At 57.3% G+C, this 14,104-nt stretch overlaps 1 protein-coding gene across 1 annotated transcript in view; it reads left to right on the forward strand.

The window, feature by feature from the left end:
• The window catches only part of SYT3 (synaptotagmin 3), a gene marked incomplete at both ends in the record, with an annotated part of 33,588 nt that extends 24,459 nt beyond the window's left edge, over positions 1-9,129 (forward strand). Inside the window, 3 exons of the mRNA XM_083882149.1 lie at positions 1,110-1,281; positions 3,803-4,040; positions 9,031-9,129. Coding sequence (XP_083738275.1) covers positions 1,110-1,281; positions 3,803-4,040; positions 9,031-9,129 — 509 coding nt within the window. The remainder of the gene's footprint in view (positions 1-1,109; positions 1,282-3,802; positions 4,041-9,030) is intronic.
• Between the last annotated feature and the right edge of the window lie 4,975 nt (positions 9,130-14,104).

Genomic DNA, 14,104 nt, shown 5'->3' on the forward strand with positions numbered 1-14,104 from the left:
CTATGGGGTCTATGGGGTGCCATAGGGTCCCATGGGCTCTGTGGGTTATTATGGGGTGCCGTGGGGTTTCATGGGGTTCCATGGGGTTCCGTGGGCTATTATGGGATGTGATAGGGTTCCATGGAGTTCCATGGAGTTCCATGGGGTTCTATGGGGCTCTATGGACTATTATGGGATTCCGTGGGGTTCCATAGGGTCCCGTGGGGTCTATGGGGTTCCACGTGGTCCCATGGGCTCTGTGGGTTATTATGGGGTGCCGTGGAGAGCCGTGGGGTTCCATAGAGTTCCATGGGGTTCCATGGGCTCTGTGGGCTATTATGGGATGCCACAGGGTTCTCTGGGTTATTATGGGGTGTGTGGGTTATTATGGGGTGCCACGAGGTGCCATGGGGTTCTATGGGTTATAATGGATTCTGTGAGTTATTATGGGATGCTGTGGGGTTCCACAGAGTTCCATGGGGTTCCATGGGCTCTGTGGGTTATTATGGGATGTTATGGGGTTCCATGGGGTTCTATGGGGTCCCATGGGCTCTGTGGGCTATTATGGGATGTGATAGGGTTCCATGGGGTTCTATGGGGTTCCATGGGGTTCCGTGGGCTATTATGGGATGCCAGGGGGTTCCATGGGGTTCCATGGAGTTCCATTGGCTCTATGGGTTATTATGGGATGCCGTGAGGTTCTATGGGTTATTATGGGCTCTGTGGGTTATTATGGGATCCCATGGAGTTCCATGGGGTTCCATGGGGTTCTTGTTCTATGGGCTATTATGGGATGCCGTGGGGTCTATGGGATCCCATGGGCTCTGTGGACTATTATGGGATGCCGTGGGGTTCCATAGGTTATTATGGGCTCTGTGGGCTATTATGGGATGCTGTGGGGTCTGTGGGGTTCCATGGGCTCTGTGGGCTATTATGGGATGCCATGGGCTCTATAGGGTTCCATGAGGTTCTATGGGGTTCTCTGGGGTTCTGTAGGTTATTATGGGCCCTGTGGGTTATTATGGGATGCCGTGGGGTCTATGGGGTTCTATGGGGTTCCATGGGGTTCTATGGACTATTATGGGATGCCATGGGGTTCCATGCGGCCCCACGGGGTCCCCCCCCTGCAGACCCCTACGTCAAGGCCTCGCTGATGGCCGAGGGCCGGCGGCTGAAGAAACGCAAAACGTCCATCAAGAAGAACACGCTGAACCCCAACTACAACGAGGCGCTGGTGTTCGACGTGCCCCACGAGAGCGTGCACCACGTCAGCCTCACCATCGCCGTCGTCGACTACGACTGGTGGGCGCTGGGGCCGCTGGGAGGGGCCTGCAGGGGTTTTGGGGTCGTTTTGGGGGATTTTGGGGCATTTGGGGTCGTCCTGGAGCAAGGGGATGTTGCTTGTTGGATGTTCTCCATGAGAGTGTCAGCGTCGTCACCATCGTTGGCTTGAACTGGTTTGTACTGGGGCATCCTGGGGGGTCTTTGGAGGGTCTGGAGGGGTCTTTGAGGGGTCTGAAGGGGTTTTGGGGTCATTTTGGGGGATTTTGGGTCATCCCGGAGCAATGGGACACCCCATGTTCGATGTTCTCCATGAGAGCATCAACATGGTCATCAACATTGGTTTGAACTGGTTTGTACTGGGGGATCCTGGGAGTGTCCAGGGTGGTTTTGGGGGATCTTTTGGGGTCTTTGAAGAGTCTTGGGGAGTTTTGGGGGGATTTGGGGGAATTTAGGACATTTGGGGTCACCCCAGAGCAATGGGACACCCAATATTCAATGTTCTCCATGAGAACGTCAACGTCATCACCATCGTTGGTTTGAACTGGTTTGTACTGGGGGATCCCAGGAGTGTCCAGGGTCGTTTTGAGGGGCTGTTTAGGGGTCTTTGATGGGTTCTGGAGGGATTTTGGGGCAATTTTGGGGGTTTTGGAGCACTTGGGGTCACCCTATAGCAATTGGATGTCACTTGTTCAATGTTCTCCATGAGAGCGTTGACGTCGTCACCATCATTAGTTTGGACTGGTTTGTACGGGGGGATCCTGGGAGTGTCCAGGGTGGGTTTGGGGGGAATCTTTTGGGGTCTTTAAAGAGTCTTGGTGAGTTCTGGGGGAAATTTGGGGGGTTTTGGGGCATTTTGGGGTCATCCCAGATCAATGGAACATCCCATGTTTGATGTTCTCCATGAGAGCGTCAACGTCGTCACCGTCATTGGTTTGAACTGGTTTGTACTGGGGCATCCTGGGGGGTCTTTGGAGTGTCTTTTGGGGTCTTTGGGGCGGTTTTGGGGTAATTTTGGGGGGGGTTGGGGTGTTTGGGGTCATCCCAGATCAGCGGGACATCCATTGGTCAATGTTCTCCATGAGAGTGTCAACGTCGTCACCGTTGTTGGGTTGAACTGGTTTGTACTGGGGGATCCTGGGGTATCTTTGGAGGGTCTTTTGGGGTCCTGGAGGGGTTTTGGGGTCATTTTGGGGCATTTTGGGTCATCCTGGAGCAATGGGATGTCCCTTGTTGAATGTTCTCCATGAGAGTGTCAACGTCGTCACCATCGTTGGGTTGAACTGGTTTGTACTGGGGGATCCTGGGGTATCTTTGGAGGGTCTTTTGGGGTCCTGGAGGGGTTTTGGGGTGTTTTGGGCATTTTGGGGTCATCTCAGATCAATGGGACACCCCTTGGTCAATGTCCCCCATGAGAGCGTCAACGTCGTCACCGTTGTTGGTTTGAACTGGTTTGTACTGGGGGATCCTGGGAGTGTCCAGGGTGGGTTTGGGGGGTCTTTTGGGGTCTTTGAGGAGTCTTGGGGTGTTTTGGGGGGAATTTTGGGGGTTTTGGGGTCATCCCAGATCAATGGGACACCCCTTGGTCAATGTTCTCCATGAGAACGTCAACATCGTCACCGTCGTTGGTTTGAACTGGTTTGTACTGGGGGATCCTGGGAGGAATTTTTGGGGTCCCAGGTGGTTTAGGGAGGTCCTGGGAAATATTTTTGGGTATTTTCGGGATTTTTGGGGAGGGAGTTGGGGATTTTGGGGGGTTTTTTTTGAGTTTTTTGGGGTTTTTTGGAGGGGAGTTTTGGGGTTTGGGGGGATTTTTTGGGGTTTTTTTGAGTGTTTTGGGGTTTTTTGGGTGGGAGTTTTGGGTTTTGGGGTTTTTTGGGGGGGGTTTTGGAGGTTTATTGGAATTTTTGGGGGTTTTCTGCAAGCCCAGGTGAGTTGGGGTCTCTTTGGGGTCCCACTTTGGGTGTCCCCAAAAATTTTGAGCCCAAGTTTGAGGTGTCATTTTGGAGTTGTTTTGGGGGCATTTTGGGGTCATTTTGGGGGGTTTTGGGGTCATTTTAGGGGATTTTGAGGTCGATTTGGGGGTTTTGGGGTCATTTTAGGGGATTTTGAGGTCGATTTGGGGGTTTTGGGGTCATTCTGGAGGATTTTGGGGTCATTTTGGGGTCATTTTGAGGGATTTTGGGGTCCATTTGAGGTCATTTTGGAGCATTTTGGGGTTGATTTGGGAGATTTTGGGGCCGTTTGGGGGGATTTCGGTCTCTCTGCAAACCGGGATTGTTTTGGGGTGAATTTTGGGGTTTTTGGGGTCCCCCTGACCTTTGAGGACCCCCCCAACAGCATCGGGCACAACGAGGTGATCGGACTGGGCCAGGTGGGCAGCGATGGCAATTTTTGGGGTGTTTTGGGGTCATTTTGGGATCGATTTGGGGGATTTTGGGGTCGTTTTTGGGAATTTTGGAGTCTCTGCAAACCGGGGTGATTTTGGGGGGAATTTTGGGGTTTTTGGGGTCCCCCTGACCCTCCTGGACCCCCCTGACAGCATCGGGCACAACGAGGTGATCGGGCTGTGCCGCGTGGGCAGCGACGCCGACGGCCCCGGCCGCGAGCACTGGGCGCAGATGTTGGCCAACCCCCGGAAACCCATCGAGCACTGGCACACCCTGGTGGAGGTCAGAGACCCCCGAGACCCCCTGAGACCCCCCAAAACCCCACAGGACCCCCCAAACCCCACAGGACCCCCCCGGAAACCCATCGAGCACTGGCACACCCTGGTGGAGGTCAGGGACCCCCGAGACCCCCTGGGACCCCCCAAAACCCCACAGGACACCCCAAACCCCACAGCGACCCCCCGAGACCCCCTGAGACCCCCCAAACCCCACAGGGACCCCACAGGAATCCATAGAGACCCCCAAAACCCATAAGGATCCCCACAGGGACCCCCCAAACCCATCGAGCACTGGCACACCCTGGTGGAGGTCAGGGACCCCCGAGACCCCCTGGGACCCCCCAAAACCCCACAGGGACCCCCCAAAACCCCACAGGGACCCCCCAAAAACCCACAGGAACCCCCAAACCCATCGAGCACTGGCACACCCTGGTGGAGGTCAGAGACCCCCGAGACCCCCTGAGACCCCCCAAAACCCCCACAGGACCCCCCAAACCCCACAGGGACCCCACAGGAATCCATAGAGACCCCAAAACCCATAAGGATCCCCACAGGGACCCCCCAAACCCATCGAGCACTGGCACACCCTGGTGGAGGTCAGGGACCCCCGAGACCCCCTGGGACCCCCCAAAACCCCACAGGGACCCCCCAAAAACCCACAGGAACCCCCGGAAACCCATCGAGCACTGGCACACCCTGGTGGAGGTCAGAGACCCCCGAGACCCCCTGAGACCCCCCCAAAAACCCCACAGGACCCCCCAAACCCCACAGGGACCCCACAGGAAGCCATAGAGACCCCCAAAACCCATAAGGATCCCCACAGGGACCCCCCAAACCCATCGAGCACTGGCACACCCTGGTGGAGGTCAGGGACCCCCGAGACCCCCCAAAACCCCACAGGGACCCCCCAAATCCCCACAGGGACCCCCAAAACCCCACAGGGATCCCATAGGGACCCCTAGATCCCATAAGGATCCTACAGGAATCCATAGGGACCCCCAAGACCCCCTGAGCCCCACAGGACCCTCAGGATCCCATAAGGACCCCCAGGACCCCCCAAAATCCCCCGGGACCCCCCAAAACCCCACAGGAATCCATGGAACCCATAAGGATCCCACAGGGACCCCACAGATCCCATAGGGATCCCGTAAGGAGCCCTGGAACCCATAAGAACCCCATAGAATCCCATAGGGACCCCCTGAGACCCCCCAAAATCCCCCGTGAGCCCCCCAAAACCCCACAGGGACCCCCAAATCCAATGGGGACCCCCCCAGATCCTATAGGGACCCCCCAAACCCCACAGGAATCCACAGGGGACCCCAGATCCCATAAGGATCCCATAGGGGACCCCACAGGGCCCCATAGGGTCCCCCAGATCCCATAAGGACCCCATAGGGGACCCCCAGGAGCCAAAGGGGACCTCGGGATCCCTGACTGTGTCCCCTGTCCCTGTGTCTGTCTGTCCGTCCCTGTGTCCATCTGTCCCTGTCCCTGTGTCCCTGTCTATCCCTGTCCCTCTGTCCATCCCTGTGTCCCTGTGTCCATCTGTCCATCTCTGCCCCGTTGCTGCTGTCCCTGTCCCTCTGTCTGTCCCTGTTCCTCTGTCCCTGTCCCTGTGTCCGTCTGTCCGTCTGTCCTTGTCCCTGTGTCTGTCACTGTCCCCGTGTCCCTGTGTCCATCCCTCTGTCCATCCCCATCCCTGCCCCTGTGTCCATCTGTCCCTGTGTCCGTCCCTGTCCCTGTCCCTCTGTCCCTGTCTGTCTGTCCATCCCTGTGTCCCTCTGTCCCTGACTGTCCCCTGTCCTGTCCTGGTCTCTCTGTCCCTCTGTCCCTGTCTCTGTCCCGGTGTCTGTCCCTGCCCCATCGCTGTCCGTCTGTCCCTGTCCCTCTGTCCGTGTTCCTTTCCCCGTGTCCATCCCTGTCCCTGTCCCGTCCGTCTGTCCATCCCTGTGTCCCTGTCCCATTGTCACTGTCCCTGTGTCCGTCTGTCCCTCCCCTGTCCGTCTGTCCCTGTCCCTCTGTCCATCCCTGTCCCTGTGTCCATCTGTCCATCCCTCCCTCTGTCCCTGACTGTCCCCTGTGTCCCTGTCTCTCTGTCCCTCTGTCTGTCCCTGCATCCGTCTGTCCCTCTGTCCCTGTGTCCCTGCGTCTGTCCCTGTGTCTGTCTGTCCCTGCCCCTGTCCCTCTGTCCATCCCTCTGTCCACCCCTGTCCCTCTGTCCCTGTGTCCCTGCGTCTGTCCCTGTGTCTGTCCCTGTCCCTGCCCGTCTGTCCCGGTGTCCATCTGTCCGTCTGTCCCCATGTCTGTCCCCGTGTCCGTGTGTCCCTGTGTCTGTCCCTGTCCGTCTGTCCCTGTGTCCATCTGTCCATCCCTGTGTCCCTGTCCCTCTGTCCCCGACTGTCCCCTGTCCTGTCCCTGTCTTTGTCCGTGTGTCTGTCCCGTCCGTCCGTGTGTCTATCCCTGTCCCTGTCCGTCTGTCCATCCCTGCGTCCCTGTCCCATTGTCACTGTCCCTGTGTCCGTCTGTCCCTTCCCCTGTCCCTCTGTCCTTGTCCATCTGTCCCTCTCCCTGTCCATCTGTCCCTGTCCCATTGTCCCTGCCCCTGTCCCTGTGTCCGTGTGTCCCTGTGTCCATCTGTCTGTCCTTCTGTCCCGGTGTCCCGGTGTCCGTGTGTCTGTCCATCCCCGTGTCCCTGTGTCCGTCTGTCTGTCTGTCCGTGTGTCCGTGTGTCCATCTGTCCCCAGGAGAAGGCTCTGACCAAGGGGACCCCGCGGGACAAACCCGCCCTGGGGGAGCCGCTGGGCCCCCACTGAGAGTGAGCACTGGGTATACTGGTTATACTGGGTATACTGGGTATACTGGTTATACTGGTTATACTGGTTATACTGGGTATACTGGTTATACTGGTTATACTGGGGTATACTGGGGTGTACTGGGGTGTACTGGTTATACTGGGTATACTGGGGTGTACTGGTTATACTGGTTATACTGGTTATACTGGGTATACTGGTTATACTGGTTATACTGGGGTATACTGGGGTGTACTGGGGTGTACTGGGTGTACTGGGGTGTACTGGGGTGTACTGGGTTATACTGGTTATACTGGGGTATACTGGGGTGTACTGGTTATACTGGGGTGTACTGGGTGTACTGGGGTGTACTGGTTATACTGGGTATACTGGGTATACTGGGTGTACTGGGGTGTACTGGGTGTACTGGGGTGTACTGGTTATACTGGGTTATACTGGGGTGTACTGGTTATACTGGGGTGTACTGGGGTGTACTGGGTGTACTGGGGTGTACTGGTTATACTGGGTTATACTGGGGTGTACTGGTTATACTGGGGTGTACTGGGGTGTACTGGGTATACTGGGGTGTACTGGGTATACTGGTTATACTGGGGTGTACTGGTTATACTGGGGTGTACTGGGGTGTACTGGGTGTACTGGGGTGTACTGGCGTGTACTGGGTGTACTGGTTATACTGGTTATACTGGGTTATACTGGGGTGTACTGGGGTGTACTGGGGTGTACTGGGGTGTACTGGGTATACTGGGGTGTACTGGGGTGTACTGGGGTGTACTGGTTATACTGGGGTGTACTGGGTATACTGGGTATACTGGGGTGTACTGGGGTGTACTGGGGTGTACTGGTTATACTGGGGTGTACTGGGTATACTGGTTATACTGGTTATACTGGGTATACTGGGGTGTACTGGGGTGTACTGGTTATACTGAGTGTACTGGGGTGTACTGGGGCGTACTGGTTATACTGGTTATACTGGGTATACTGGGGTGTACTGGGGTGTACTGGGGCGTACTGGGTATACTGGGGTGTACTGGGGTGTACTGGGGCGTACTGGGTATACTGGGGCGTACTGGTTCGACTGGGAGGGACTGGGTTATACTGGGAGGGGCTGGGTTAGACTGGGTGATACTGCTTATACTGGGTTATACTGGGGTATACTGGTTATACTGGGAATGGACTGGGATATACTGGTTATACTGGGATATACTGGTTATACTGGGTTATACTGGTTATACTGGGTTATACTGGGTTGTACTGGGAGGGGACTGGGAGGGGACTGGGAGGGGATTGGGTTATACTCAGTTATACTGGGAGGAAACTGGGAGGGACTGGGACAGACTGGGTTATACTGGGTTATACTGGGAGGGACTGGGAGGGACTGGGAGTCCACAGTTTCATACTGGGAGGCCACTGGGCCATAGTGGGAATTCACTTTCCCATACTGGGAGCCCATTTTTTCATACTGGGAATTCACAATTTCATACTGGGACTTCTCATTTCCATACTAGTCTGTACTGGTCCATACTGGGAGCCCCCTGGTCCATACTGGGAGTTCACATTTTCATACTGGGAACCCCCAGTCCATTCTCATCCATACTGGTCCATACTGGTCTGCACTGGGAGTTCACATTTCCATACTGGTCCATACCAGTTTATACCAGTCCATACCGGTCCATACTGGTCCATACTGGTCCATACTGGTCCATACTGGTCTATACTGGTCCATACTGGTCCATACTGGTCCGTACTGGTCCATACTGGTCCGTACAGGTCCATACTGGTCCATACTGGTCCATACTGGTCCACACCGGTCCATACTGGTCCATACTGGTCCGTACTGGTCCATACTGGTCCATACTGGTCCACACTGGTCCATACCGGTCCATACTGGTCCATACCATTCCATACTGGTCCATACTGGTCCGTACTGGTCCATACTGGTCCATACCGGTCCATACCGGTCCATACTGGTCCATACCATTCCATACTGGTCCATACTGGTCCATACCAGTTTATACCAGTTTATACTGGTCCATACTGGTCCATACTGGTCCATACTGGTCCATACTGGTCCATACTGGTCCATACCAGTTTATACCAGTTTATACTGGGCCATACTGGTCCATACTGGTCCATACTGGTCCATACTGGTCCATACTGGTCCACACCGGTCCATACTGGTCCATACTGGTCCGTACTGGTCCATACTGGTCCATACTGGTCCATACTGGTCCGTACTGGTCCATACTGGTCCATACTGGTCCATACTGGTCCGCACTGGTCTCTGTCCCGCAGGTGCCGCCGTCGGGGTCCGAAGCCATGGGGCCCCCCCCGGGCCCCCCCCGGCCCCCCCCGGCCCCGGACACGGGGGGGCCCCGCCCCCCCCCACTGTGAACCCCCAAAGGGGGGGGAGGGGAGGGGAGGGGACCCCCCCCCCAGGTGGGAATTTGGGGGGAACCCCCTCCCCCCTCCCCAAAAATGGGGCTCCCCCAAACTCCCCCCCATGTGTGTGTCACGTGTTCGTTGTGGGGGAGGGGCACAAAAGGGACCCCAAAAAAGGGACCTCAAAAAAAAGGGACCCCAAAAAAAGGATCCCAAAAAAGGAACTTCGGAGACCCCAAAAAAGGGACCTCCAAAAAAAGGGACCCCCAAAAAGGGACCCCAAAAACAAGGGACCTCGGACACCCCAAAAAAAGCGAACTGAAAAAAGGGACCCCAAAAAAAGGGACTTCAGAGACCCCAAAAAAGGGACCCCAAAAGGACCTTGGGGTGTCCCCCCCCTAAAAAAGGGACCTCGAGGACCCCAAAAAGGGACCCCCAAAAGGGACCTCAAAAAAGGGACCCAAGAAAAAGGGACTCCAAAAAAGGGACCCCCAAAAAAGGGACCTCGGGGACCCCAAAAAAAGGGAACCCAAAAAGGGACCCCCAAAAGGGACCCCAAAAAAGGGACCCCAAAAGGACCTTGGGGTGTCCCCCCCCTAAAAAAGGGACTTTGGGAACCCCAAAAAGGGCCTTGGGGTGTCTCCTCCCCCCCAAAAAAAAAGGGAGCCCTAAAAGGGACCCCAAAAAGTGACAGGGGACCCCAAAAAGGACCTTGAGGTGTCTCTTCCCCACAAAAAAAAGGGACCCCAAAAAGGGACCCCAAAAAAAGCGACCCCAACAAAGGGGCCTCAAAAAAAAGGGACCCCCAAAAGAACCTTGAGGACCCCAAAAAGGGAGCCCAGGTGTCCCACCCCAAAAAAGGGACACGAAAAGGGACCTTGGGGTGTCCAAGGCCCCCAGAAAGAGGGACCCCAAAAAGAGACCCCAAAAAGGGACGGGGGGACCCCAAAAAGGTCCTTGAGGTGTCTCTGCCACCCCCAAGAAAGGGACCCCAAAAAGGGACCTCGGGGACCCCAAAAAGGACCTTGACGTGTCCCCCCCCAGAAAAAAGGGACCCCAAAAGGACCTTGGGGACCCCAAAAAGACCTTGGGATGTCCCGCCCCCCCAAAAAAAAAGGACTCCAAAAAGACCTGGGGGACCCCAAAAAGGGACCCTGGGGTTGTCCCCCCAAAAAGGGACCCCAAATAGGACCTTTGGGTGTCCCCCCTCCCAAAAAGGGCCCCCAAAAAAGGGACCCCAAAAGGACCTGGGGGACCCCAAAAGGGATCCGGGGTTGTCCTTTTTCCCCCTCCAAAAAAAGGGACCCCAAAAAGGGACGGGGGGACCCCAAACAGGACCTTGGGGTGTCCCTGACGCCCCATAAAAAAGGGACCCCAAAAGGACCTTGGGGTGTCCCCCCCCAAAAAAGGGACCCCAAAAGGATCTGGGGGACCCCAAAAAGGGACCTTGGGGTGTCCCCCGCAAAAAAGGGACCCCAAAAAGGAACCCCAAAAAAGGGACCCCAAAAGGACCTGGGGGGACCCCAAAAGGACCTCGGGGTGTCCCTGCCCCCCCCCTCTAAAAGAGGACCCTGAAAAAGGGACCCCAAAAGGACCTGGGGGACCCCAAAAAGGGACCTGGGGGTGTCCCCCGCCAAAAGAAAGGGACCCCAAAAAGGACCTGAGGGACTCCAAAAGGACCTTGGGGACCCCAAAATGTGACCCCGAGGTTGCCCCTTGTCCCCCCCCAAAAAAAAGGGACCCCAAAAGGACTTTTTGGTGTCCCCCCCCAAAAAAAGGGACCCCAAAAAGGGACCCCGAAAGGACCTTGGGGACCCCAAAATGTGACCCCGAGGTTGTCCCTTGTGTCCCCTCCCAAAAAGGGACCCCAAAAGGACCTGGGGGACCCCAAAAAGGGACCTTGGGGTGTCTCCCCCCAAAAAAAGGGACCCCAAAAAGGGACCCGGGATTGTCGCCCCCCCCCCAAAAAGGGACCCCAGTTTTGTCGCCCCCCCCCTCAGTGTGTGTGTCCCCCCCAAAGCCCCCCAGCCCCGCCCCCCCCGTGTGTGTTTGTCCCCAAGTGTCCCCTCCCCCCCGCCCCGTGTGTGTCCCCTCCCCCCCCCGTGTGTCCGTGTGGGGCCGGGGGGGTCCCCAAAGCCATAAACCCCCCCCCCAAATAAACCCCCCTGAGCCGCCTGAGCCTCGTGACATCGGGGGGACATTGGGGACATTGGGGACACTGGGGACACTGGGGACACTGAGGGGACATCGGGTACACTGGGGACATTGGGGACATTGGGGACAGTGGGGGAACACTGGGGGCATTGAGGACAGTGGGGACACTGAGGACACTGAGGGGACATTGGGGGGATTGGGAACAGTGGGGACATTGGGGACACTGGGGGGACACTGGGGGACACTGGGGGGACACTGAGGGACACTGGGGACATTGAGGGAATTGGGAACACTGGAAGTGTTGGGGACATTGGGGGACATGGAGGTAACATCGAGGACATTGGGGGGACTTGGGGACATTGAGGGACATCAGGGACATTGGGGACACCCAGAGGGGACAATGGGGACACTGGGGGACAGAGGGACATGGAGAGGACATTGGAGGGGATGGGGACATTAGGGGAATTGGGGACACCTTGGGGGGGACATTGGGACATTGGGGACATGGGGACATGGAGGGGCCATTGGGGACATTGGAGGGATTTGGGGACATCAGGGGGACTGGGGACATTGAGGACATCAGGGGGGTTGGGGACAGCAGGGGACATTGGGGGGGTTGGGAACACTGGGGGACATTGGGGACAATGGGACATTGGGGACATTGGGGGAGATTTGGGGGGTTGGGGACATTGGGAACATCAGGAGGGACATTGGGGACATTGCGGGGGTTGGGACATGGGGACACCGGGATGGCTGGGGACACTGGGGACATTGGGGACACTGGGGGAACATTGGGGACACTGGGGACACTGGGGGGACACTGGGGGAACATTGGGGACAGAGGAGACATTGGGGACATTGGGGACATTGGGGACACTGGGGACACTGGGGGGACACTGGGGGGATTGGGGACACTGGGGACATTGGGGACACTGGGGGGACACTGGGGGGATTGGGGACACTGGGGACATTGGGGACACTGGGGGGACACTGGGGGGATTGGGGACACTGGGGACATTGGGGACACTGGGGGGACACTGGGGGGATTGGGGACACTGGGGACATTGGGGGCATTGGGGACATTGGGGACATGGAGGGGACATTGGGGACAATGGGGGCATTGGGGGGGGACGTTTGGGACACTGGGGGGACACTGGGGACACTGGGGGGATTGGGGACATTGAGGGAATGGGACACTGGGGTACAGCGAGGACAGAGGGGACATTGGGGACATTGGGGACAGTGAGGGGACATCGGGGACATCGGGGACATCGGGGACATTGGGGACATGGAAGGGACAGTGGGGACACTGGGGACACTGGGGAGAGATGACATTGAGGGGATTGGGGACAGAGGGGACAGAGGTGACATTGGGGAGGATTTGGGACATTGAGGGGACATGGAGGACAGAGGGGACATTGAGGACATTGAGGACAGTGGGGACATGGAGGGGACATTGGAGGGGGTGGGGACAGAGGTGACATTGGAGATAGAGGGGACATTGGGGACATTGGGGGGATTGCGGACACTGGGGACATTGGCAGGATTGGGGACATTGGAGACAGTGGGGGGACATTGGGGACACTGGGGGACACTGGGGACATTGAGGGAATTGGGAACACTGGAAGTGTTGGGGACATTGGGGGACACGGAGGTAACATTGGGGACACTGGGGACAGAGGGGGGGACATTTGGGACACTGGGGACACTGGGGACACTGGGGACACTGGGGACACTGGGGACATTGTGGGGATTGGGGACATTGGGGACATTGAGGACACTGGGGACATGGGGGGACATTGAGGACATTGGGGACATTGGGGACATGGAAGGGACAGTGGGGACACTGGGGACATTGGGGAGAGATGACATTGAGGGGATTGGGGACAGAGGGGACAGAGGTGACATTGGGGAGGATTTGGGACATTGAGGACAGTGGGGACATGGAGGGGGCATTGGAGGGGGTGGGGACAGAGGCGACATTGGAGATAGAGGGGACATTGGGGACATTGGGGGGATTGGGGACACTGGGGACATTGGGGGTTTGGGGACATTGGGGACACTGGGGACACTGGGGACACGGAGGGGACATTGGGGGGACATTGGGGACACTGAGGGGACACTGGGGACACTGGGGACATCGGGGACACTGGGGGACAGAGGGACACTGGGGACATGGAGGTAACATTGGGGACATTGGGGACACTGGGGACACCTTGGGGGAAGGTTGGGACATTGGGGGACATGGAGGGGACACTGGGGACATTGGGGACATTGGGGGGTTGGGAACACTGAGGGGATTTGGGGACATCGGGGACAATGGGAGATTGGGGACATTGGGGAGATTTGGGGGGTTGGGGACATTGGGGGACATGGAGAGGACATTGGGGACAGTGGGGACATCAGGGTGATTGGGGACACTGAGGGGGTTGGGGACATTGGGGACATTGCGGGGGTTGGGACATGGGGACACCGGGATGGCTGGGGACACTGGGGACACTGGGGACATCGGGGACATTGGGGACATTGGGGACATTCTGGGGACACTGGTGGACATTGCATGTTTGGGGACACTGGGGGAACATTGGGGACATTGGGGACATCGGGGACACTGGGGACACCGAGAGGATCTGGGGACATCGAGGGGGGGGGCTGGGGACACGGAGGACATTGGGGGATTTGGGGACATTGGGGACACTGCAGGGGGGGATTTGGGGACATTGGGGGGACATTTGGGGACATTGAGGACATCGCGGGGGGGCTTTGGGGACACTGGGAGGACACTGAGAGATTTGGGGACACCGCGGGGGGCTCTGGGGCCAGGCGAGGGGCG

This window comes from Zosterops lateralis (assembly GCF_965231275.1).
Source record: "Zosterops lateralis genome assembly, chromosome: 37".
In the NCBI taxonomy this organism is placed as follows: Eukaryota; Metazoa; Chordata; class Aves; order Passeriformes; family Zosteropidae; genus Zosterops; species Zosterops lateralis.